General features: G+C 39.9%; 1 protein-coding gene and 1 long non-coding RNA gene across 2 annotated transcripts in view; one reads left to right on the top strand and one right to left on the bottom strand.

Moving 5' to 3' along the window:
* Positions 1-27,885, bottom strand: part of Iqch (IQ motif containing H) — a 141,078-nt gene that overhangs the window by 68,204 nt on the left and 44,989 nt on the right. Inside the window, exons 7-9 of the mRNA XM_060384935.1 lie at positions 27,783-27,866; positions 23,762-23,937; positions 11,685-11,876 (exon numbers count right to left, since the gene is read on the bottom strand). Of these exons, the coding sequence (XP_060240918.1) occupies positions 11,685-11,876; positions 23,762-23,937; positions 27,783-27,866 (452 nt within the window). The remainder of the gene's footprint in view (positions 1-11,684; positions 11,877-23,761; positions 23,938-27,782; positions 27,867-27,885) is intronic.
* LOC132654610 (uncharacterized) overlaps positions 1-27,885 on the top strand; it is a 39,143-nt gene that overhangs the window by 3,307 nt on the left and 7,951 nt on the right. The gene's annotated exons all lie outside the window — the stretch shown is intronic.

Raw genomic sequence — 27,885 nt, 5'->3', positions numbered from 1 at the left:
TCTAATCAGTAGGAAGGCTATTTCTGTTTATTTAAAAGGTGTGACTCTGTCCTAATTTATAATGCCTTTAAGATTCTCTAAAACTTTCAAATAGAAGCCACAGTTCAGATGTTATTTCTGCCAGATGCAGGGCAGGGCACTGCATTTAAGCACATTGGTGGTTAGTAGTCATATTCGGATGCAGAGCAGGGACAAGCAAAGCTCCAGCTTGTTTTGGGGTCTCAGGCAAACTATTAATTTAAAAGTGAACACTGAGTAATTTTTAAGAATCAGCTCTAAGGGTGAGGCTAGTTGTAATCCTAGAAATCATCTGCATACTCATTTTTTCCCCAATTTTCCTAACATTAAAAAGTGATTGTCCTCTATCCTTTGCTTTCTCCCAACTCCTTGAAACATCTGGTTGGTTCTGGTTAAATGCACACTGAAAATTCAGAAGAAAAGACAAACATGATAGGCAGATCCAAATAATCTGAATTATTTTGTAACCATCCAGAAACTCCTATGGGTTAAGTGTCATTAATCAGCCTCAGTTAGTGATTGATATTCAAAACAAAAACACACTGAGAAGCGGAGTGCTTTAACCCTCCCTTATTTCAGGATGATTTGTGCAGAGTCTTCCTAGAAAGGGCTAGAGAAAACTGCTCATGCAGTAAACCTCTGCCATGACATGTGGAAGCAAGGAAGAGGATCATCAAAGCAATGGGTCTTGTTGCCCCCATTCATACCCTGTACACTGTGCATGTCTACTCTCATTGTTACTGTAAATGAATACCCCGGTGGTGTCAAAGCTTTATGTGGAAATCCTGAGCAAGCAGCTCCGCATGGGGAGCCCTTATGTTGGCTGAACAACCCTCATTCTCTCGCCTCACACTTGCTTTAGTTCACACATTCTGCTCCGTGGAGGAAAACTGTCTCTAAATGGAGGGCAGTGAAGCCTAGCTTTAGATTCTTCCCTTTTCTAGAAAACTGAATGCCAGAGAAAAGAAACCTCCTAGGCCAAGCCTCTCTGGGAAAAGTGGAGAATTCTCTTTCTGTTCTGCTTCCTCTTTTTGAAGGGAAGTGGAATCATCTACTCAGTTACATGCTATATATCCATTTAAGTAGCTGTACTAGAAGAAAAAGTTATGAGCTATAGGGCTGCTTTGCAAAGGAAAAAGAGAGAGGAAACAGTGAGGGAGCAGATGAAAGCCCTGTAAGCTCGATTTAGAAACTGTCTGTCCTTCAGCTTGCAGACCCGGTGCCAGCTCTTCAGCAGGACATTCACAAGACCTGCACAGGAACTAAGTGTACACCCAGGTGTGCAGTTGGCATGAAGAAGGTTTTGTGTGCTAACACACCAAACAAACAGACAAACAAGAGCCTCTGTGACATGCCTGGTCTCTACTAATACAGTCTTGCCTCCCTCAACCCCTTTGTCACCTTCCCTAGCTTGCGCCCCTTCACCCTTTTTTTTTCCCTAGAAGCCTTCTCCCCTACTGCACACAGGTGTCTTCCCTCTCAGCCCTTCATATCCTCTAGCTCTTAAATGACAAAGACATTAGCTTTGAGGCCAGATTTCCCGTGCCCAGAACAACAACCCTCCATGTTTGCGCAGCGAATTGTGATAGTAGTGAACATAGGAGATGGTCCTTGATAGCTAAAATCACAGGATGAACAAGTGGCGGATCTTCAATAGACTTCCTCCATGGGCCAAGGGATCACCTGAAGGCCAGCTGCTTTAGAACCGTCAGTTCTTCTAGGGTGGATTTGACAAGATTCCCTGCCTCTAAGGGCTTCAGAAAGATGAGGTCACATATATGGAGTGTCACCTCTGTTGCAACATGTTAAGTGAGGGTCAGTAACTAATTTCCAAGGCTTCTGGACATGGTGCCAGGCTGCCACTGTTACTCTGCTCACAAAGTGAGCCATTCTGCCACAATGCCTAGCATTTGCCCTGTGCACAAAACACAACCAGGAGGTAGATTTTCAGAAGGAAAATTTGCTACAGGAACCTGGAGGGTGCCTTGTGTCATCATGAGAAGTACAGAACTGACGGGACTGACAAGAAGGCGTTCAGTGCGGATGCTGGGGCACTTAGCAGCAGCTTGGGGTCATGATTGAGCTCTCTAAAGAAAAAGGTCTGGCAAGTCATAATAGGGGCCAGAGGGGGTAATATTAACTATCTAATTTATTTCTAATGGGATGAATAAGTTGTAAACTAATGCCTTAGTACCTATGGCCTTAGTGCCAATGAAGACAGACTTGTTCCTTCATCTCTACAAAATAACAACAATAATGACAGTGATGGTAATTTGAGACTTGCAGCTCACACATTCAAGTGAGGAAGGCTGTGCACACATGTGTATGTCTATCATATGTCTGTCTGACTATCATAAGCCAGGAACAGAGAAACATTTTTGCAAACTTACAGAATTAGGGAGCTCTGTTTAGTGAGTGGTGACAAGATAATGGGTGACCAATTTAGTGTTTCAGAGATCCTGCCAGTGACTCTGGGGTGTGGGAGAGAAAATATATTCCTTGTGAATCATAAATAAGTGATAGAAAATTATGCTTTACTCTTTGAAAGATGCAGGATTCCACGACTTCCCTTCCTTAAGATGGGACTGGTTCTGGGGATGTACTCACTGCTGTTCTCTGGAGCTCACGGCTAGAGGGCATTTCCTATTCTTAGCCACCTTGGTCACTTCAGAGGCTTGCTCATTTGTATTCAGAGCCCAGAACTGTCCCAGAGTTCATGAGTAATAGTAACAACCTGGAAAGTTGTAAGGCATCTTCAGAAAGCATATGGTTCCTATTGCTGACAGAGAGTAGAGACTCCTTTCTAGTAAGCTGGACCTTCTTGGCTTTCTTTATTTCTGTCAAGGAAATGCAAATTTGAAGGAACAGATGTGTTGACTGAGGGAAGTACAGGGTATCTTAGCGGAAGCCACCAGCACACTCAATTGAACACTGCCCTCAATGACGAAAGCTACTTCCAACTCTCCAGAGTTTTCCCAGCTAGTGTGTGTGTGCGTGTGTTTGCCGGAGGGGGAAGAAGAAAGAATGGTACAAATTAGACTACTCACAGTCTTACCAAAACTCATATTTCATTTTTGTAGCTTCTTGACTACACTGTAAGTAGTACACTAAGGAAAATAACTTCTTCATTAACCTCCAGTATCCCCCATCAGATATTGTTTGATCACGTCCAAAAGAAAACCAAAGAAACATTTTTTAATCTTTTGATTAGGACAGAGTGTAAGGAAATTCTAGAGAGCTGCCTAGATAGTTTTGCTTAACAGATGTTTCTGGTAACTCTGAAAGGAGGACTGGACAGCAACACAAAGTCAGTACGATTGTCAGCTTAAAGGGGCCTGTGGGCTACTCAGGACAAATGCCTCGTTAACAGAGCTTAACATTCCTCTCAGAAAGGATTCTTCTTCTTCTTTTTTTTTTTTTTGCTATGGAAGACTGATTGAGGGGGAATTACACTCTCACCTCAGTGAAGCATAGCCATGGCTTTGCACACTGGCTGGCCAGTCACTTGCTAGGAAACACTTCCTGGGGCCTCTGGAAAGAAGTGTGCGATCTTCTGAGTTGCTACCCAGTGAGCTATTGCCCCTTTCTATCACCTGGAGCAAGAGCCAGTTCTGGAAGTTACTGGCGGCTATTCTCTAATGCTGAGAACAGCTTTGGGAAGAAACCAGCCTATGCACAGTTCAAAGAAGACATGGAAAACTGTGGGTTCTTGGTACATTACTGCACCACTGTCTGGAGCCAGAAAAGTCTTAGGATTTCCAAATAGCCAAGGCCAGTTTTTCTTCATAGGAAAAGCCATTTAAGTTGAGGTTGTGTTACTTGAAGCTTAAACATTTTAAATGGATGCAACAAATGGGTGGCAAAAGCATGTCCTCACAATCTGAAATGTAGGTGCTCTGATAACCCAGCATGGCGATTACTTCATTCTACAGTCAGTAGCCAAGTTCTCACTCACTCCTTCCCACCAAGATCATTAGGAACAGTCCCTTTTTAGGGTGCAAAAATATGTTGAAAGGATGATGAGAAAAACAAAAAATGTCTCCAGCAAGTCAGAAACTACATCCCATACCTACTTAAAGTTTAAGGACAGCTTTAATACTCCATGTTTAATTGTTAATGGAGAATTTAAAAATCAAAAATGCCAAGTTTGTCTTCGATGAGATGGAAAATTATGCTGCAGTAGAAGGTAACATAATGTAAAACAACCAGCATTACCAAAGCACACAAATGTTTTTGGTATGTAAAATTGCTTTGTAAAATATTTGCTCCATCTGCTAAAAGCGGCAAAGACAATTTTCCCTTGATAGCTAATGGCCCATTTCGGGTGTGTGGCAAGTGATTCGCTGCGGCGGCGGCTCTCATTAAGCGGAATGTTGAAAACGCGGTATATAATTCCATACTTATGTAGCATTATCCACTCACTGCTTCTTGAGTCTGTCCCTCATTATCTAGGACTCTACCTTGCACCAACATGCAGTCCTCGCAGTTGATTTGACTTGAGAAGCATTTTGTCCAACTGAGGCACATATGTTGTGCTTCCATTCCAAAGCTCAGCACAACTGCTTCATTGCGACCACAAACACTGGAGAAGTTCATTCCCTCTCCAGTTTCCAGCACACAGACTGCTGTTTCTCTTTCCCTCACCACAGGGAGCTGAGCTTTTTTTTTCTTTCTTTCTTTCTTTTTTTCTTTCTAGGTTCATCCTGTTGCCCTGCATGCTGGGGGTTTTTGATAGATAAAGAAGATAAGTGCTTCTAGAAATTCTTAATTGAACTTTGCAAATACACAAAAGAGGAAAAAATCTCCCCCTTCCATGACAAAACAGTCATCATAAAAGCCTGTTAAACGCTGCCCTTGCTTCCTGGTGTATCTGTGATTTCTCTCTTTAAAAAAGTTGTTTACATTATACCCCAAATTACTTCAACATCTGCTAAAGGAACGATTAGAAATAAATACAGTAATCCAGCGTGGTTTGAAAAGAGAAGAATATGTTCATGTGTGGGGAATGATACTGAAAAGTAGTTAACGCAGCAAACGGCTGGTGATAGACAAATATTCTTACCAGTGAAAAGAGTTTTCAAGGAAATTATCTTGAATTGTAAGAATGACTACCAGTAAATACATATGACTGTTTTAAAGATTATACTATGTTTTAAAGTGGGAACCATGCCTTGTTTAAATCAAACATAAGTGGAAGTAGCCATAACTGTTACGACTGGAAATAGGGTTCTTCCTATCCATGGAGAGAAATAGAGCTGGTTGGGAAAACTGTGGATGCTGGAAGCTCTTTAATTGCAGACTGAGACAAAAGGAAACACACATGCCCTTTGGACTTGATTCTCATTCAAGTAATGAGGAAGAACTGAGTTCCAGGAATCAAACTGAGAGATTATTAAGAGATTGCTGTAAGTTAGTCTATACACCAGGAATGGACAAGCAGCATTGTTTCTCAGTCAAGAAGAGCTGGACCTTTTTCATGATTTCCACACACCAGTTACATGGAGTCAAGCACTGAAAAGTGATTGTTCTCTTTCCACAGACCATGCACAGGACTAACCAGTTTGTCTTGAGTCTGGCTCAGTTACAGAAAATCCTAGACTTCTCAAGGGCATCTCTGGCTCACGAAGGAGCACCGAGGACAGATGACCAGAAGCACATGGCACTGTGGCCGTCAGAGAGTAAAAGCTCACTTTGAATCCATTCCAAAAGACTAAGCCTGCTCTGCGGTTTTCAGCAGAGCAGACATTTCCAAAAGGACTCCAGCGGGACCTTCCTGGATGTGGAAACGCTAACCAATTCTCGTTCTTCTCTTCTTCTGCTTTATTCCTTCCTTCCACGCTGTTATTGTGAAAAACTGGCAGTTAAATTCAATTGATTCAAATTTTCTGGATCCATATGGCCGCCAACCCTGGAGCTGAAGCGGTGGCGGCGCCTCTCCGCTGTTTTCAAGCATTTGCCTCTCCTCCAGTCCCCAGATGGTGGGAGTAACATTTAAACCTCCTTTTCTCTGCCTTCTACAATAGACCTTGGCACCATTTCAACTGTTTACTCCGGTAATTAACAGCTCTGATACCAAAACAATTACAACTCCTCCACTCTCCACAATAATGCTATGAATTAGTGAGAGCTAATGGCTGGAAGGTAGAGTGTTTCCAGACTGTGAGATCTGTGCATTTTTAGAATAAAATAAAAGGTACAAACAGCACGCTTGCAGTAGACAATGATTACCTAGTAATTAGTTTACACAAAGCTTCCTATTTAATGGCAAAACGCTGTAATTAACGTGTGACAGAAAATCAAAGGGTACTTTGTAAGCATATGAAAAATTAACACTGCAGGCCCATAGCTTTATGTACTGATTAGAAGCATATTAAATCAATAGGACACACAAGCCAACAGCTTGTATAGCTGATTATTATAGGTCCTCGGAAGGGGTATCCTGGCTTTCATTTAACTGGGAGGCAATTTTCCTTCTCCTGTCATCGTCCTCAGGCACAGAGAAGTACCTCAAACTCAACCCTGGCAGCTCCATGAAAATAATCATTGAGCTGGAAGAAAACGTTCTAAGTCATTCTCAGAGCTAAAAAAACAAAAACAAAAACAAAAACAAATGTAAATGATTAAGACTTTCCAATGATCTTGGTGACATGCTGCTGCACTAATTAGAAAACATGCCAACTGGAACCAGAAAATAAAGCATCCTGACTCAATATTTTAGTCGGAATAATCTCTACTTTACCAGGCCTTTTATTCAACATGGAGAAAACTCCAAGAAACACATTGTTTTCTACTCTCAAAAGGTAAGAGGCCAGGCTTCCATCTAGGGTTGGTTTTGTTTGTTTGTTTGTTTTTTAAGATATTCATTAGGAAAATCGTAGCATAGGGACAGTTGGATCATTATTTTGACTTTTTGACAGCATCTTGTGTAATGATAACTGATACATACCAGAGTATTCTTGAAGGCTACAAAAACCTTCTAAATGATCTTCTGAACTGCCAAAGAACCGCTGATTTGTATTTATTTTGTATTTGTATTTGTATTTATTTATTTTGTTTTCTTATAATACAAAATTAATTAATATTCATAATAAAAAGCAACACAGCAACAGTATCTTAAGCCTTTACATGCTAAGAACATTACTAGCCAATTCACAGGGATCATTTAATTCTCATCCCTGCCCCATAAGACAGGTGTACTGTTATCTACTTCCAGATAAGGAAATGGTGGCGTAAAGAGCCATGGTAATCTGGCTATGGCTGTTTCCTAGTAAGCTCTAAGAGCAGAGCAGTGGGGCCTTGTCAAGCCAACCACAACTCAGGTACCTTGAGAAAAATCAGCAGGTGAGTTGTCAACCTCAGACTCATCCATTTTAACTCTTTTTCTGTTTAAAAGAATTTACCATGTAAACCTGAATTATGTCTTAAATAAGTAAAAACAAAAATAAACAAAATTTTGGAGGCTTATGTAAAAAAAAAAAAAAGAATGAATTGAATGCTCATCATGCTTTTAGTGCTGCATCAGATTGGGAAGGTAGGCTATTCAACACTTTTTGATAATTTATAGGCTGACTCAAAAGACTATGACAGTGTATTAACTTGGGAAAGACACCAAAATATATCTCCCCATGACTGGGCAAAACATAATATATACATTTCTTTTTTGTCAACATACGTTAACAGGTATGCACATGCTGAGACATCTGGGTTTTCTAGGGACACCTGAGCAGGTTCCTTCCTTCCTCAGCTGAGGTGTGCATGCTGACAGCTCTCCTCACCTCCCAGTTCACTGCTCCTCACCTCCCAGTTCACTGCCTTGTGGGAAAGGAAGCACTCTAAAGTTGTGACTGTGGCATAGGGACATCTGTGCTGTGAGGAAGTCTGTGAAAGTTTGTAGAAAGAAAATCTGCCAGAGCAGTAGCACATAGCATGGGCCACAAAGCCAGGGCCTAAGTGTGGGTGTTGGGGGGAGTGGTGATCTTCTCCAGGAACTTAAAAAGTCTTGTCTGTGTGCACTCAGCTCCTTGTTCTGCTGGTGGTTGTAGGAAGCCATTAGCAATTCTCCTAAACACAGACAAGAGCCTGAGCCCTTTTGCTACATGCAGCATTCTGCCCTGGGGCTTTCTCCTATAGAAAAATAACCGGAATTGTTTGCTTGGTTGGTTGGTTTAGTTTTTTTTTAAGGCACAAACTAAAAACAAAGCTTTTCTCTGGCCAACAATTAAAAAAACAAAGCAAATAAACAAGAACAAAACAAAAACAAAGAAGAGCTTAAGTTTTCAGACAGGTTTAGCATTTTAGAATTAATCTATAAAAGGGAATAACATGCAGCTGTTAATTATGATGAATATGAATAAACATGGAGAACGGCTAAGACCTTGTGTTTAATTAGCATCCTTACAATTATTGTGGCAATGAGAGACAATACACATTTGAAAATTAATTCAGGAAAATGAAGGCAGTGGGAAAAGTGATTTTATACTTATTTGGTTAGACGTTTCTTTAATATTGTTATATTATCTTTTAACTTTCCTAAACATTCTCTAGTTATGAGTCAGCGCCTCTTTGAGTTCATCTAATAAAACCATATCACATTCCACATGAGTCACCCAGGTCAGCCACCTGAAAGTGGTTCCCACTTGTGCTTTCAAGGCTTCCCTGGGGCAGTGGGAGCTGTTCTGAGCATACTGTGGTGCAGTTCACCTTTGAATGGTTTGTTTGTAATGGCATGTTTGTTTGCTGGCTTCATCCTCTGAAAAGAATTATGGTTTATTCTGCCCTTCTACGTTTGGGAGCCCTGGATTAGGATCTTTCCCTTTGGGTGATGCTTATTACCAAATGTTTAATACTCCACCTCAGTAAAACAAAGTAGTGTGAGAAAGGGAAGATTCACCCTTTAAAAAAAATAGAAAACAGCCACCGAAAGACTGTTAGCACAGAAAGCAGATATGGGTTTCCCAAACTGTGGCAGGAGACTGAATTAGGAGGCTTCCTCCTACAAGTGTGTCTTCTAGTTAAGTCTTTGTTCCTTACCAACGGAAACAAACACTCTGCCTCAGAAGCAAGAAATCTTGCCTTTGTGCAAGAGGAGTCACAAACCTTAAATAATCTATAGTGAGGTTTCCAACCACAGTTCAGCCAAAATGTCGGCACTGTGCACTCGGCAACTGAACTGATTAAAACCCAGTGGGTGAGGCAAGGGGAGCTGGCTTCCTTAGACAATAGAATGACAAATAGAGGCTTATTACTGTCCTCCAAAAGGAAAGAAGAGAAAAGAAAAGAAAAAAAGAAAATTTGTGTTTTGTTTCAGTGTGGCCTCTCTGCTTTTCCAAAGATGCCTGTGTCTCCATACTTAGCTTTCAAAGATGACTATGGCTTTTTAGCACCTTATGACTCCTGTGACTTTTAACTGCAACCAGCCAAAGCTTGTTTCAAAATTAGAGTGGAAAAAGAGGAGATCTTTGTGTTATAGAGCTGTGTCTACACCCCATCCTACCTACCTCTAGGACCAGTGTCTGCATAAGACTCCAAAGTAGCACCCACCCCCATAAACAGCACTGCTTTCATCTGTCTCCTGCAATGTACCAATAAGAGAAACCATGGCATCGTGTCACAAACTGCTATGCAAATGATGCTATTTGTAAGTATTAACATAATTTAGTGCTTACAGTCATAGTCTCATTTCTAATAATTCTCTCAGAATGGAGTCTTTCTCTGGACTCTTAGCCTGCAGGATAGTCTTTCATCAAGAAGCTGAAATTTTTAATAACCTGCCAGCATATGTTTTGTATGTGAAGGCTAGGCTTGATGACACAACATCTTCATTATCAAAAGGAACAGGTCTACAGACTGTAAAAGGACATTAAAATACGCCTGTGCTCATAAAGTAATGCTTTGATGTCTAAATGTGCACCATTTCAATGGTCTTCTGGAACAAAGGTGCATTCCAATCCTAAGTTCTCAATAAACACTCACTTCACTTCCTCTCCGAGGAGGATTTCCCTTTGAAGGTGTATGCTATGCTATCCTTCGTCCCTTGCAAGAGGGGAGGGAGCTCACAGGTGCTTTATTTCTATTTTCATCTTTGGCTTCTCACACATCATAGCCAAGTATGAGCCCTACATTATAACAGGATTTCTGAATAATTATTTACCCTGTTAAGTTTTTTAAATGATTTAAAAAGATGATTAATTATTTATGAGTTTCAAATTTAATAACATTAACAACAGTGCCAAATGTATTTGGTAACAATTTAAAATGGCATCGTTTAAAACAATTGAAATTAAATAATCTACAGAGAGGTTTCTAACCACAATTCAGCCAAATGTCAATATACTGTAAATATTTTTAAAACTCAAAGTCAAACGTTGCATGTTTATCACAATCTAATATCAGAGGAATTCTTTAAAAATTATTGGTTTGAAATATTGAGGCAAGCAAACACTGTACACACTAGTATTTCAATTCCTTAAACAAAAGTGCTAGACTTTTTCATGGTTTAAACTTAACAGTTTTGCTTCAAAAAGATAAAATTCTATTCAAAGAGAACATAAGAGAAACCTCTATGTGCCTCAAAATTAAATACATTTTCTTTGTTTTTATTTGTTTTGTTTTTTTTTTCTAGAAGAGTAATTCACTTTGCTATCCTTTAAATAATATGTAAAGAGCTAGCCATGACAGGTACTGCATTTAGTCTACTCACTGCTGGAGAGGGAAGAAGCCCAGAATAGATCCTGGGGAAAACCGACCCATTTGTCAAAGGAAACTCTCCCTCCTGACTGTTCTCCACATTTATTCATCATTTCGCTTGCCCAGGAGTAATGTGGTTCCCACCAGTGTGCCCCTTCCTTCCTATCACTTGTGTCTTGATTCATAGACGTCTGTAGAGGGATGCGCAAGGCAGATTCAGATCACTGCGCAGTCCACTGCTACGCATGCTGGAAGGGAAGGAGCCAGTTAAGGAGTTCGTCTTTCAATTTTCTTTTTTCTAGTAGGTCAGCCAAAAACAGGGTCAGGCGATAAAGAGAAACTGGTCTAAGGATGCAGTGTGGGTCAGTACTGACAGGTCAGGTTAAGCATTAAACACATAATTATTCAGTAAAATTGGCACAGACTGAAGTTATATAATTCATCTCACCAACACATGTGGACTCATAGCCTGAGACACTGAGCCTGCTCCTCAGCTTCTGCTGCGAGTTTTCTTCTGGGGTATGTCCTTCTCTCAGCAACTCATGGGGACTAGTAGTTACATAAATTTCTTTGGAGCATCTTCAAATATATAGTGGCTTTGGGCAGAATGCTATTCTACACCAGCTGCCAGTTACTACCAATTGCTAGCAGAACTTCTCAGAATAGAATACTGCTTAATCACAACAGTTGACAGCAGCACAGGACCTGCTCGGTGCCAGTGCTCAGGTTTGCAATGCTACCTGATTATGGCTCTTTTAGTCATTTCTTAGGTATCATAATCAGTTCAAAGGTGTGGAAAAAAAGACTTTTTGGGCCCCCCAAATGGACATTTAAGTAACCCAATAAGTCTGGTCATGCTGTACTAATGAACAGAGGCCCAGGAAAGTCTGTGCTGATCATAGCAGAGCTGAGTCTGGGAGGAAGGACCTTACCCCTAACTGTCCACAGCACTGTGGTTTAAGTCACCATTGAACACTCACTTGTGCCCACTTCTTCTTCCAGTCATCATGGCCAAATCTGCTACTCTCCTTTAGCACCCATTGGTAGCACTGTAGATGGGAAGGAATGTCACAAAAGGCTGTCCCATTTCCTCCAAATTCTGTGTTCATTTTAAAGAGCCAGCGTTGGATTCCCAGGTGGTCAGTCACCAGCTGACTCAACTGTTCTATCATCTGTGGGCAAAGGTACAGCCACATTAACAACACGCGCTTCCTTTCTGTTGTAGCAACTTCCTTCTGGTGTTTTGAATGTATCTTTACATGGTCTGTTCATTAGCTTCCCTTCAACTCATTAGGACAAATTCAAAAAATTTCAAGTGATGTACTATATAAAGAAATCACTAGCCATTGAGATAAAAGCCATGTTTAAAATGAAGTTGTATTTGTGGGAAATTTAAATACTCATATTAATATACTGACTTAGGAAGGAAAAAGGAAAGAACTTTTAAACAACTATAATTAAATCCTGCCATTGTCTTTCTTTCATAGCAACTTAGGTATTTACCTATTGATTCTTGAAATGATTTTTTTTTTACAATTTCAAGACCATAAGATATAGTCTTGAAAACTTTGTTGAGCTTTTAAACACAGTAATCTAAAATAAATAAATGAATAAATACTGTAATGTATAAGACATTTTCCACACTAACATACATTTGTTTGACCAGCTGACCAAGTTGACTGTTCTTGTGACATGAACAAATGTATTATAGAGAAAGACAGATAACTGAGATAAAGCACTTGCAGAAACTGTTCATGGAATATTAGCTGCCTTGCATTTGATATGAAGCAATGTTCTCTCAATGACTGGGTTTAAAGACATGAAATTTTAAGGGATAGAAATCCTTGCTTGAATTCCAGAATAATAGTAAGAGCACTAGCTAACATTACTGAACTCAACAGGAGCCAGCCCTTACTTAGCTCATGTATCTTCTACATGGCTTTCCCACTTAATAAAACAACCTCTGACAATGGCGCCGTTAGCGCTTCTGCTTAACACGTAAGAGGATGACTAACTTGACTTGTCCATGATTATATAGCACTGGGTGGCAGAGCAAGTCTTCTCTTGGATTGCTTTGACACAAAACGCTATAGCCATTTCCTCTCCATGGGTCTGCATATCCAAGCCTGAGAAGGGTGAAATGTAGAAAGAGGCCCGAGGAGGAGCCAAAGAAACAACTTGTGACCTAGTCAATAGTCATTTGAGTTGCATTTGAATCAGACAAAAGCCTCTATAGCAAGACTATTTAATTATCTATTAGAGCATTCTATTACAGCTTTGAAAAAAATACAGATCATTCAGTCACAAAATGACTGTTGTGTGTACTTCCCAGGATAGCAACAAAGTAACATTAAGCGTTGTGTCTCCCGTAACTGCTCATGCTGTTCCCGGCTCTGGCATCTTGTACTTGACAGTATTATTCTAATTCTCTCTTGTCTTAAAGTTATAATTTTTGTGATGACGCACCATGACCAAAACAACTTGGGGAGGAAAGGGTTATTCAACTTACACTTCCACATGGCTGTCCATCACTGAAGGGAGTCAGGGCAGGAACCTGGAGGAGGAGCTGATGCAGAGGCCATGGAGGGGTGCTCCTTTGTGGCTTGCTGCTCATGGCTTGCTCATCATGCTTTTTGTTGTTGTTGTTTTTAAACCAGCACCAGGCAGTTTATACTCTTTTTTAAAAATTAATTAATTTATTATGTATACAATGTTTTGCCTGAATGTACACCTACATGCTAGAAAAGAGCACCAGATCTCATTATAGATGGTTGTGAGCCACCATGTGGTTGCTGGGAATTAAATTCAGGACTTCTGGAAGAGCAGCCAGTGCTCTTAACCTCTGATCCATCTTGCCAGTCCCCTCATGCTGCCTTTTTACAGACCCAGGACCACCAATCCATGGATGGCACCACCCACAATGGGCTGGGCCCCCCTACATCAATCACTAATTAAGAAAATGTCCTACAGACCTGCCTACAGCTGATCTTATGAGGCATTTTCTCAGTTGAGCTCCCTCTTAGATGATTATAGGTTGTGTCAGGCTGACATAAAATTATGCAGCACATCTATTCTTTTGACTACCACATGGGTTTTTGTCTTTTAACTATAGAGTTTGAGAGCACTGAAGATTTATGGTTCTGCTGAGATCTGAAACTACAAAGTTAAAATGGTTTTGGTTAAAGGTACCATGTGTTATTCTGAATTGTGTCTACTCAGCAAATGATGTTAGAGATGCTACATGGTATGGCAATGTGGAAGAGACTCCTAAAATAGTCACACTGCAGCTCCCCAGGAAGTTGATGCAACTATGGGTTATTCAATAAAAGTGAAAATGCAATTGGCTAAGCTCCCTAATTATCAAGTAGTGTTTATTGAGAATTTGAATGTTTAAATGACAAGTGCTCTTGTCTGCATGATATATGGCTATGAACACAGAAGAGGAGGTTCCTAATGTGTCTTCTAGGGTTGCATCCTTTCTTTTTCCATTTAGCTGAGATGCTGTCTCTATATTTAATCATATTTTTGTGATCTGTGTGTACTGGAATCACAAGTTATAGAAGTAGAAATACTATTCAACCTCTTAATACCAGGTAAAAGTCATTTTGCTAGTTTAAGGAAAGGTATTCCAGCATATCCTTTAAAAACCGTATGTTTAGATATGTTGTAGACTTGGAGGCCTCAGATGCTAACAGAATTAGTATGTGTTTTCTCCAAATCCTATTATTTGTTGCTTCTGAGAATCCTATAAATGGGTGCGTGTAGTTGGATCCCCTACAGTAATGAAAACAATCAATAGTATTGTAAAGACTATGCCACTGAAAAGAATTATGTGCTATCTTTAAGTGAAAATTGAACAGTGCTTTAAACTACCATTGCCATTTTTGATTATTTAACCAAAGCTGTCAATATTTCATGCAGAGCACATGCCAAAAAGGACTTACTGGTTATTTTATGGATCAAAACAGGAAATGCTCACTGTGCTCATGCTAGAGTAAAAAATTCAGTCATAAACCACATGACTTTATGCTCTTTCCAAACATTTGTCATTTTCTGTTTGAGTCTGTTTTTAAAAGTGCAATATATTTTTAGTTGCAATTCACTGTATACTGGTGAAGAGCAGAAGCAGAAAAATTACCACTGTTAAAATCCAACTAAGACCTAAGAATACGTATTAACCTAAGTTAAAATAATCACAGCTTTCACTCACTTTAAGTTTACAATGCACATCAATAAAAAGTCAGGACTGATTCATCTTCATCTGCAGACTCAAAATACTGAGAGCCACAGCTTGATTAGGTAGAGCCATTACTATCTGGAAAAGCCTCAGCGGAGTACTTCAGTTCTTGATGACATCAGATGCATGTCTTCCAAACAAGCAGAGAACTCAGAAACAACTTGGCTTACTGCTATACCATTGATAATGCTTTCTGTCAAATAACAGCCCTCAGATCTGAGGGTCTATGGAGGTTTAGTCCTACTTTTGAATGCTAGCACTAGACAGTTTGCATTGTATTAAATTTGCCCACACTTTTAACCACAACATATGGATAACATTCGAAAATATTTCAGAGCAAAGATTGACTGAGCTATTATCAATGAAGATGCAACTAAGACTCAATAGAAATTTTGCAGGTGCATATTGAAAGACATGAGGATTGTTTCGTGTGGTTTGTATGTTGAGCTGTATCATTTAAAAATCTGTCTCTCTCACATTAAGTATATCAGCTAAAAAATTTTGTCAGGAAGCAGAGTAAAGCAACTACCCAGGCACCCCACCTTCCCCTTCTGTGGAAGCTAATGACAGTGGAAGCCTCCACATCACTCCCCAACTAAAACCCCAGACCGTGTTTTGCTCTAAGCCAGTGTGTTGGCCAGAAACTCTCCATAGAAGACTCCGACACTTCAGGGAAACTTGATGTACTCACAGCACCTTCAAAATGGTCTTTCCAAAGTGTGATTTCCTCTTCCTGTTTCATTTCACTGTCTGTTTCTGGGCTAAGTCTCCTACTCTTTCCAGAGCTGTTCCTAAAGAGCCAATGTAGTTATCTGCAGAGCCAAAAATACATGCAGCACTCTGCGGTCTCACCCAGCACTTGAAAGCTTCCAGACTCACTTCTCGTGTTCTTAGTAAATGGCTGGATGGTGAATGGATTAAGGTGCGGAATACTGATGGTAGATAACTTCAACCGCACTCAGGAAGTTAACCCAAATGGTAAACAATATGGAAATTTTAGTAATTTGTATAATGTCTAGCACTGTCTAGCACTAGACAGTTTGCATTGTATTAAATTTGCCCACACTTTTAACCACAACATATGGATAACATATGTATCCATAGTAGAAAGATACTTTAAAACATGAAGGCCTCAGGCCTGTGGTTCAGACACATACTCATAGATTCTCGGGAAGGTAAGGCAGGAGGACCACAAGTTCAGGACCAGCTTGCATAACTTAGTAAACCATTGTCTCAGAAAGTTAAAGGAGAGCTGATAAAGAGGATAAAGCCTTGTAGTACTTACCTAGCATGTGAGAAGCCCTAGGAGACAAACAGAAACAAAACTTGAAGGCATAATGAAGATCTCTTCAGAGCAACCTAAGCGTTCACGTAGTCTTCACTGGGCAGGGTTGGAACCAGATTATCTGAAGTTGTACAAGGCCAAGGGGATAGAAGATACTCGAACAAAGCTACCCTACGTACCTGTTGGTAAGAATAGATGTCATACACTCCAGGAGGCATTGGCACACTAGCATTGTCAAAGATCCGTTTACTTCCAGACTTGCTACTGTAAAGGTGAACCAGCTCAGGCTCTGAGCCCAGGATGGGTACGTTCAATATATCGGCCACAGCTAAATCGTCTCTTTGGAGGAGCCCGCCCACGATGTAGGCCTCTTTTCCTTGGATGAGATTTTTTATTCTTTTGATTGCCTTGGGACTGTACAGCAGGTGAGTGGCCAGGCACATGTGTTGCTTCTGGAGGATAATCAAATCACTCCTCTTAAAAGGTATCTTTTTCTAGTCCCTACCCCAATTTGTAATGTTGTACATAATAAATACATTATTAATAGCAGGCTGGGTTATGACCTATCCTGTTGTTTAGCGGTTTAAATTGATAAAAGCTGTTGGGGTGAGGTTCCATAATCGCTCACATCTTTAGAGTGTTGAAAATAGGCTCACTGGGAATAGAACTAATTACTACACATCTGTATTTATTTGATCCACGTGGAATTATCCTTCTGTCAGAAGGAAAAGAGGCTGGCGGCCTTTGGATAATAGTGATTCATCTCCACAACACTTCTGGCATGGTTTAACACTAAAGCGTCTGGAAAATCGATACAAAAAAAAAAAAATGAAGGAAAAAGCCCCATTGTGTTCTTCTCAATATAGACTCTATAAAGACTCCTAATCTGGCAACAGTTTAGAGGTTTCCAAAGGAGGAAGACATTTGACTTGATACCTCCTCCCACATTCTACCACAAAATCCTTTTCAGAGAACATGCTTTATAGTAATTACCAGTGGTTCTGCTAACGCTTTGGAAAGCACTCATGAATAGAAAATATTTGAAAATTTCAGTGGCTCAAATTTCTTTTCCAAAACAAACTTTGAAAAAAATCCTGTTTTGACTAGGTAGATCTGGCTCGGCAATGCCTGTGACTGACTCATTCAATTACACAAGTAATTCTGTTCCTGTCTAGCAGGGATGGGGGCAGCCAGATGGTCAGCACACCAAACCTGAAACTGTGTTTCAGCTTTCAAGGAGGGAGACAGACATAAAAAACATTCTCTCTCTCCCCCTCTCCCTCCCTCCTTCCCTCCCTCCTCCTCTCCCTCTTTCCCTTCTTTCTATCTCCCTCCCTCCTTCCCTCCCTCCTTCTTCCCCTCTTTCCCTTCTTTCTATCTCCCTCTCTCCTTCTCTCCCTCTTTCCCTTCTTTCTCTCCCTCTCTCCTTCCCTCCCTCCTTCTCTCCCTCTTTCCCTTCTTTCTATCTCCCTCCCTCCTTCTCTTCTCTCTCTTAGTCTTATAGTAAATTTAATTCTTTCCTACAAGCCTCCATTTTCTCATCTGTAAGGTGAGTGTAACAGTGCCAGCCTTAGGGAAGTTGTGCCAATTGAATAAGATAATACACTGTCAAGTACTTTTAATAGGGGCACGGTAAGCACTTAATGCATGTCAGGGTAATTATCATGAAAAAAGGAGAGGATGAAGTACATTTCGAGGCACTGGGAGGTTTTTGTAAGATGAAGATAAGCATAGAAAAGCCATTGCCCAAGGATGGAGTATTAGAACCTTAGACTAAGTCTACTGTTGTATTGCTCCACTGTGTTTTCAGTCTGTATTAAAGAGGGAGTAGCATGGAACCCAAGAAAGTGTAGTCAGATACATCTGGCTTTGAATCCACTTCTATTACTTATACAAATATGTATATATACTTATATACAACTTAGACTCCATGAGCCTATCTAGAGTTCAAAAAAAATTTACCTGTATGCTGGAGTTGCTCCAGGATGAAATAAGATCATGAATATGCATAACATTTGGACAGTAGTCAAAAAAATTACAGTAATAGGAATTATTTTTATAGGGAAACCCTCTTTAAAAAATAAACTTATTAAAATGTCATTCTGATAATGTAGTGCAAAAGTACTGGATCCTTGAGGGAATTCAAGGGGGTTTAGAAGTTAGTACCTAGTATAATTTTAAACAACATTTACATTTCTCTGTGTGTGTGTGTGTGTGTGTGTGTGTGTATATATATATATACACACACAGAAATATTTATATATATATATATATACACACACACAGAAATGTAAATGACTGTGTTCAAAAGAACACCCACTGTGCCTGTTGGTAAATGGTTGCAGGGTATAACTTCCCAGTGTGCTAGCAAGAAATAGGAAGTAGCTCTCAGTCTGGAATGGCTCTGCAGCTTGCTGGGTGATTTAGAACGGGGCTGCTTAAACTTTTCCTGCTTGTCCTCCCTATTCCAATGAGATATTTTTATGTAACTCCAAGTGTTTATAAAATAGTTATACAAATAAAACTTTTATTGATAATAAGTCACAAATTTATTTTAAAACAATTCCTTGGTATATGTATAATTTTACCACTTACTAAAGATACAAGCAAATTCATATACTAATGGGATTATATGCTTGTTCATTTTTTATAAAAAATTAAGTTTTTGCTGAATATTTGATACCGCAGGGCATAGAACATCTTCAGTGTTTTATCCAATATTTTATAAGAGTTGATCAATATTTTTATTTTATACTCATCACTGTTGAAAATGCAACTTTGCATAAATATATAGTACAAAACACTAAAAGTATGTAATTATTTCAGAAATTTCAGAAATTATTGGAAATTCTGTTCTAATCCTAAGCCAAAATTAATTGAACAATGTTTAAAGCTATAACTCAGTCAGCAACTCAACAGCATTTATGTGTGTGTGTGTATATTCATGTGAGCTTATTGTGCCATGTTTACACAGGGCCCCATGGAGGGCAGAAGAGTGCGTGAGATCCCCTCAAACTGGAGTTAGAGGTGGTTGCGAGCTACCATGTGGGTATAAGGAACCCACCCTGGGTCCTCTGGAAGAGCAGTAAGCACTCTTAACAGCTGAGCCATCTTTCCAGACCCTCTAACAGTAATTTTAAAAATTAAACAGTCTAACAGAATGTAATGCAAAGACACAAACTTGATACTTACTTGCTGGGGAATGATGGTAGGAAAATATCAAATGTCTTTGATTTCTGTAATTAAACCATATTCCTATAAAAGCAGAAAAGTGTGGATGTATAGTGCATTTGTTATTTTTTGCTGATTTAACACAAGCTAGAGTCACCTGGAAAGAGAAACCTCAACTGAGAGAATGTCCCCATGACCACTAGACTGGCCTCTAGGTCAGCCTGTGAGGCATTTTCTTGGTTGATGGCATTTTCTTGTGAGATGGCCCACATTGCTGCTCTTACAGAGGACCTGGGTTAGTTTCCCAACGATCACATGGTGGTACACACCTGCCTCACTGGGGGTGAGGTCACCCCTGGGGAGGTGGTCCTGAGTTGAATAAAAAAGCAGGGTGAGGAAACCATAGAACGCAAGCCGTTAAGTAGAACTCTTCCAGGTCTCTGTTACATGTTCCCCCTTCCAGGCTCCTGCCTTCAGTTTCTGCACTGACTTTCCTTCATGACAGACTATAAGCTCTAACCCTTTCCTCTCCAAGTTGCTTGCGGTCATGGTGTTCATCATAGCAATAGAAACACTAAGACAGAGTCAAACCACTGCAGTTCATAATACACCACAGCCCCCAGCTGAGCAGAGGTGTCTTAGATAGTCTCAGTTGGCACTGTTTGGGGCTGGAGGATGGCTTGGTGGTTAACAGCACTTGCCACTTTTGCAGAGGAACTAGGTCAGGTCCCCAGTAATAACATGGTAGCATATGCCTGCCTGAAACTCTAGTTTCAGTGGATCTGATGCCCTCTTCTGGCTTCTGATGGCATCAAGCACAAATGTGGTACAGAGACATACATGCAGACAAAACACTCATACACATAAAAAAACAAAATTTCATTTGCCATTTGTTTGCCATGAAGGCATACAGTGCAAAGTTGTATGGTCAGAATTGAGGCTACATGACATTTGTACCATGACATAAGCAAGTATCACCAAAAATGTGTTGGATTCATTACAGATTGGATTTTGAATTAACTATTGATCATAGCATATTTAGAAGCATTTCACTGTTGTCAGCGTGTTCACAACTTTCACATTCAGTTCCCAGCCTGGAGTTAAGAAGCTGGCTGTAGAACCCTCTGCCTTCCTGAAACTCAGTTCCTTCCTTATAGTCAAGTGAGAAACTGGACTGAAGTCTCCAGGGTACTTCAGCTCTGGAAGAACGAAGTAAAGCCAGAGCACTTCCGTATTTCTTATGTAATGTGTATGGAGCTTCTGCTGGGGGTGATGGAAAGCTGTGAGGTAGACAACAGTAAAGTTCGTACAATGTGAGTGCATGTAACACTGCTGAACTGTGCTTTTCTAGTACAGTTTAAATTCACATTTGAGATGCACTTTTCAGAGTGCAGTTCTAGAAACTCGGTGTTCCAGGAGACAACAGGTAGTGGCGGCACTTGGTAGATTGTGTCAGCGGTGGTTGTTGGCCACCTGTCCTCATGCTCACTTAAGTGTGTTTCTTTTCTCTACATATTACTTCAGTGTGGAAATGTGAAACAAATAAACACACACAGAACTGCTGGGTCGAGTTACCACGAAGTATTTGATGACAGAGTAAGAAGCTCAAAGCTGGAACTGGAAAGATGGTTCAACAGAGCACTTGCTGCTTTCCAGAGGACTCAAATTCAGCTCCCCACATCCACATCAGGTGGCTCCCAGCAACAACTCTAACTCTAGGGGCCCAACGACCTCTTCTGGCCTCAGGGAGCACCTATACATGCACACGTATATAATTAAAATACAATAAGCCCTTATAATCGAAGCTCAACGTGTCCGCCGTCATCTCTCACTTGAACCATACAACAGTCTTTGCTATGGAGATGAGTGATTTGTCCACAGTTGTGCAGCTCTGACTACAAAGTGGAGGATTTGAACCAGTCAGCACAGTTGGTGTGCCCGTCCTACAAAGCAAGAAGTGAAGGCCTGTGGGCTTAGGGACTGTGGAAAGGGGAAGCAGACCCAGTAATCAAGTGCAAGATCTGCGCACATGTCCAGCAGGGATCCACTTCTGTCTCCCAGCTCCAAGACATTTCTGGACACGCCTTACTCTTCAAGCTTAATGATACCTTAGATGAAGATTCAAATGTGAGTAAGTGATGGCAGAGGGCAAGCTACTGACCTGAGGTCTTGTGAGACCATTAAGAGAAAGTCAGCATCATCAGTTTCAGACAGCAGGTTACCAGAGATGAAAAAGATCTAGAATATTCCTAATTCCCTTCCTAATGGCTACTTTTACCATCACTTATTTCTTATTTTTGACCCGAGACAAAGATAGTTGTTTAGAATGTCTTCATAAACATTAAAATGCTCCAAAACAGACATGATGACTTTTATACAGGCACACTTGCCATTACAGATTCTAGCTTTACATAGTAACTTGTATTGATGCACAAAGAGATTTTTGGCACACTTTAAAAAAATCTCAAAGCCATCCATTTGAATGAAAATCAGCACTGACACATCTCTCAGACTCAGTAAAAAGAAATAAAGCTAAATAGGAGTAGAACTGATTTGAAAGTGAAAGTTTAATTTTTGTATTTTAAAAACTTGATAGTCTGAATGATTAATCACTCAAATAATTTGAACTTAAATTCCAAGCAGCAATATTAAGTACTTGAGATTGTCTACCTGTTTCTTCCCACTGAGATGCAGACCTGCCCTGGCTGGAGCTCGGCTGTCACGGGTCTGCTGCCTGGCTCCAGTCTGGAAGTGGAAAGCGCACTGCTAGGGCAGCCTTCTCCAGGATGAGGACTACAGACCTGAAGAGGACCTTGGAATTACTGCAGCCATTCCCCATTTCATAACTGAAGAAGAGAGGACAAGGAGGCTAAGGAGGCTTGCCCAAGGCCACTGGGCCATCCACAAACACAGCAGTCATTCCAGTGTGTACTAGTGACCTAGAGGAGACACAATTTGGTTCACAATCTGGCCCTACCAAGGACATTGAAGTAGAAAATGAGTTTTGGTTTCTGCAGCCATGAAAGGAGCAATGATTTCAGTGTTGCCACATTGTTTGAGGCTCAAAAGAGAAAATGCATGCTAAGAACCTGACAAATGTTTCTTTACCTACTGTCCTTATCACAAATCCCCTCCCTGCTGCCTCTTCAATTTCAGATATACACACATCCCCTATGGGCAGCTAGCAGGGTTAGCTGGAGTTAGCTCTGAGAATATCAACAGTTTAACTCAACACAAATGGGTTTTGGTGTTTTTCTTCTTTGCTTCCTAACATCCCTATCAATTGTGCCATTGAGGGCATGAGCTAGCCAGGAAGCACCAGAGACCCCTGAATTTTGATGGAGGGTATGAAAAGACCATAAGAGGATAAGTAAGTTGTGATAGTTTGTACTCGTCCTCCCTTTCCACAGCCAGATGTGCCAACAAAGCAGAGCTGAGCAGAACACTACTAGAACTACTGAGGTGAACTCTTATGAGATGTTGGTCTGGAGAGAAGAAAGTGAATGCCAAAGATGCTTCACTGAGCATATACAAAGCTGAAATGCTACAGCAGCACTCCCCCTCCCCCAAAGCCCCGGTGGAACATTTTTAAGTTCAACCCCTCTCCCTACTATGACTTTCTCTGGTAATATGACTATGGAGTTCCTCATCTATAAATGGAGAGTGTTGTCTGTTAGTAAATGCAGGGTCCTTCTTTTTAAAACAAACAAAATTGGCTAGCCCTTCAGATAATTACATATTCTTATTAAAATGTGGAGAAGTCCCTTTCAACTCAGCTGTTGTAGTGCTATTTACTACAACTCTGCCCTCATGTTTCCAGATATTTCTTAGTAGTTCTTGTGCAGAGATAAGAGTCTATTCTATCCATTACATATCAGTATTATTAAAATGTAAGCCTTGTTCATAAAGAACCATGTAATGTGGAACATCAAGCCTATTTCCTATAAAGTATGGAGTAGAAAGGAATACCTTTGTAAAAGTCAGAAATTAGGGGCACTGGTCCACATTCGCCCCCTGAGAGGTTTTATGACTGCAAAGGCCTGGGCAGCCTTTCACTGTCCAGGTGAACTCCACATAGATTAAGAAAAAGGGTGATAAATGCTGTAAATCTACCTGTTTGTTTGTACCTTCCAGGAGCTGCAATTAGGCTTCAGCCACAGAGAAGCTGGACAGGGCAGCTCAGCTAAGTTTGAAAGTTAAACTGTGGTATTTATTTCCTACAGTCCAACTAGTAGTCTAATCAGCAAAGCTGTTAAACTTGCAATAATATTTCACTGGTGTGTACCAGAGCATTGCAAGTTATAAAATTTCCAATTTAATTTTACTGCGTCCCTAAAGCCAGAGTAATTAGAAGACAAACTCACAGTGAAGATGTTTACAGCTTCAGGGGTGATAATTCTGATCCTGTTCTGCGGGTCAGTCCTATCCTCACAGTTCCCTGATTTGACAGCTGCATGTAGACTCAGGAGTTTTTTGTAGTACAGCTTTAACTCATCATTCATAGCATTGGAGCAGACATAGATGACATTGACCTTGTTGTCTAAGAAATAACAAGCACAACGTTAATTACTGATATAAAGGTAAATGACATGATGAACTCTGGCATCCAAATGATATTACAGTAGTTTAAAACAAAGAGCATATCTAAAAGCCATACCAAAGTTAATTTAGATTGGCTTTGTATGTGTCTCAGCAAGCTAAAGCAGCCCTCTGTACTCCATCGTTTCTCTAAAGAAGATACTTACACCAACAAAATAGAGAGGGCTGTGAGGAAACAGGAAGCAAACTTTTAGATAATGCACAGGGATCTAACTTAACCGTTCCCTTTAGCATCACTGGGAATGTATCCCATTCAAGTCAGGAAATTACAAAGCAGAGCTATTGGCTTTAGAAAGCTGATGACATTTCAGTGGCATCCTCTTCTCAGATTTGACAGGGCCAGTTCAGGTAAGGCCTTGACAGAATAAACCATTGGTTATGATTAGCAATGATCCTTCAGGAAGTCACCCTATCCTAGTTTCCATTCCGGAGACGAATATATTGCTTCAGTAGCACATCTAATGATTCCTGGTCCAAAGAAAATACTGTCCCAACTCTGCTCTTCCTTAAGATGTGCTTCTTGCTACACACAGAGAAAAGTCCTAACTGAATATCTGGCCCAAACAGAATAGTGAGATGAAATTACTCACTCTGTGCTGGACATTTTAGGCCATATGGATGGAAATTAGCAGCCATTGGAGCTATGAGTTCATTCATAACTAACTGCTCTAGGTACAAATAGGAACAAAGCACTTGGCTCAACATCCCAGGAAACGTAAAGATCAAATTGACTGAAATATTAAGGCCATAGGAGCAACCATTTCACATGCACAAGTCACATAGGTATTCAGGTATTCAGGGAAGTTCAGGGGAGGGAGGGCTGAAAGTGTCACCTTGAGCTGGGAAGGTCAGGAGGCGATTTCCAGCCTGTTTTTTTTTTTTTGTTTTTTTTTTTGTTTGTTTGTTTAGTTTGGCAGACTACACAGAACATGGATTGATTAAATTCTAGTTTAGCACCCTCGGGCCCTGGCACATTATTTAACTTTGCTAAGCACTGGTTTCTTTGTTTGTAAAGTGGGGAGTTAAATCACCTGGGTATAGAGTTTTAGGATAAAAGAAAGGAAACACAGAAAGTGCTGACCAAATGGCCGAGCCAGTGTGACCTGCTGCCATGCCCTCTGCACCTGGGCTACTTTTGATCCGTCCCTTGATTTAATAATGAAGTGGTGTCATCTGCTGTCTCTGCTCATTTTTCGGTCTATTAATCCAAGCTCCCTTTTTCTTTCTTTTCTTTCTTTCTTTCTTTCTTTTTTTTTAACCTCTGACACAGTTTCACATAGCCCAGGCTGACCTTTAACTCAATATTTGGTAGAGTATAGCTTTGGAATCCTACCTCCTACGTGCTGGTGTTGCAGGTTTGCACTGCCAGGCCAGTTCTAGGCAGTGCTGGGGAGCAAACTCAAGGCTTCTGCGTGCTGGCTCTCTCCCAGCTGAGCTGCACCATCAGCACTCTCTAAGCTCCTAAATACAAGGTTTATATTCTATATGTCCCCCCTAGTCACAGTACAGTGTAGAGTACATAGGAAATAGTAAACACCCATGGCTGGCTGGGGGTTTAGAAGAAACGAGAGATTTAGATGGTTGAATGTTTTGCTCACTTAGTGAGATATATGGCACGTAGAAGAAATCTCTCCCTACTAAGACAGAGTGTCTTTTAAGTTAGCCCAGCAGAAGGCTGGTGTGGAAGTGTTCCATATATGTAAATATTTAAGGGGCTACCATTTTATTTTGAAACCAGATTGCCATATAAATGTCAAAATAAATTAGCTGAACAGACAGTAATTAAATAATATATCCAATTGCGATTGATCACATTAGTTATTGCTAGCCTTGTGTTTTGGAGAAGAAACTAGTGTTTTACCAAACTCATGAGTCTTAAAACCAAATGTGTGTTGTTGTTGTTTTTGTTTTAAGAAAAGCATAAAAGAATAGGATGTAAATAGCAAAAATAGCTAGAGTATCAGAAGATCTTTACTTGGAAAGAAATTCTAGGTTTCAAATAATAAAAAATCAAATTGAGAATTTCACTTTCTTGTTTATTTCTGCCAAAGAAATATGCATCACTAACTAATATCCAGGGTGAGTATAATTTCACTATGAATCTACAAATACAATTAATTGATAGTTATGGAAAGAAACGGTTATGGAGACAAAGGGATTTTTTTGTTTTTGTTTTTGTTTTTTTGATTGGCAGTCAAAATCAGTTGCTCTCTTAGTCATCTAGAAATGCAAAAGCACTAGGCAGACAGACCTGGCATCACAAGCAATATCCAGTGGTAAGTCTTAACAAATTATCTTTATTATCAGATTATCTTAATTTTCCTCCTGAATAAGCAGGTATACCAATACCCTTTATTAGTAATTAACAGAATAAAAGAAGTTTCACTTTTCCTCCCAAATCATTTCTCATTTAGTTTCCTTTTCTTTTTCTATTTTTATTTCACAAGAAAACACTTTGACCTTCACCAGCTACCTCTAAACTGTCCTCTTGAAGAAGCTATCTCAGCATGATAGTGTACCAGAAAAAGGTACAATCCCTCAGAAATGCCCTTAGCTGCAAAATGTTTTCTTTGTAGATACAGACTGAATTGTTGGATTATTCAAAACAGTAGCCTAATACTGTTTCTTTCTATACTAAGGGACTTCTGTAAAGACGATCCTTTGTGGTGGTTTGTACTATATATAGAAGGGTATATAAAAAGCTAAGGAAAAATTCACTCAAATAAATCAGAGCAAAGTCTGCCCTCTGCTGCACCTCAGTGGTCCCAGCCAGGCAGGCTTTACTTGGAATAGCTCAGTGCTAGCAAATCAATCTCGTATCACTAAAAGGCTTGATGTTGTGTAATGCTGAAACACAGAATTGGTGCCCAGATAACATATTAAAGCAATTACACTATTATTATTTTAGGACACTGTAAATGTATTTTTGTCACCAAATGGCATTTATAAAATAATAATGATGTTGAAATATCTATGAATCATGTAAAGTATGTCATTCCAGGGAGCCAGCTAAGTTGGTCATTGATGATATAAAATTCTTCCTTTTATTGCTTAAAGAAGGCACAAGCAATTATATTTTAACAAAACAAAGAATTTCCTATTAACTTCTAAAATATCTATTATTTAACCCTTAATTTGGGGCCAGTTCCTCACAAACTGACTTGACTTATTGCATATGCTTTGTAAACTTTTTTTTTTTTTTTTTTAAGCCAGGTTTGCAACCTGGCCTTAGCATCATGTATTTTTCTCTCCTGGATCCAGGTCCGTGACTGGAGCTGACTAGACAGCACCAGCACTTAACTTGTACAAAGACATTTCCATTTGTCCAAAGGCTCAGATTTCTAAGAATTCCTTCTGAAAGGCACTTCATTTTGTCTCAGAATCGCTCTCTGCTTCCCTCTTATTCTTATAAGGAAAGCACAATGCTTCATTTTGGACACCACTTTCTACTCATTGCCTAGAAGATAAAATAGACAATATTGACACTAATAGAGAATTCTGATCCCATCCATTGCAAGAAGTCAATTAATCAAGATTATCTGAGTCTATCAGACAAAAACTGTTTGTCAAAAAAGAATCTAGAAAACTATTCAAATAATTGTTCAAACATTTTAAAATTCAGGTTGGCTTCACTGTAAATCTATTACTTAAAACAAAATGCTGCAGAGGAAAAAATAATTTGAAAGTTCTTTTCTTATGGGAGGGTAAAATAATAAAAAAGATATATTTTACTAACATCTACTTAAAAGTTGTGGAGCATCATTGATGTAAACTTAGTTACTGTACCTAGGATGTCACACAGCCTCCCCAGCTGCATGTTCTGGTCTATGTCCAAATCAGAAATGTGTTGTCGCACAGACTGGATATATCCTAAAAGGCAAAGAAAGTG

The sequence above is a fragment of the Meriones unguiculatus genome, chromosome 6, assembly GCF_030254825.1.
Source record: "Meriones unguiculatus strain TT.TT164.6M chromosome 6, Bangor_MerUng_6.1, whole genome shotgun sequence".
NCBI lineage: Eukaryota > Metazoa > Chordata > Mammalia > Rodentia > Muridae > Meriones > Meriones unguiculatus.
This window is presented reverse-complemented; position numbering and strand designations above follow the sequence as displayed.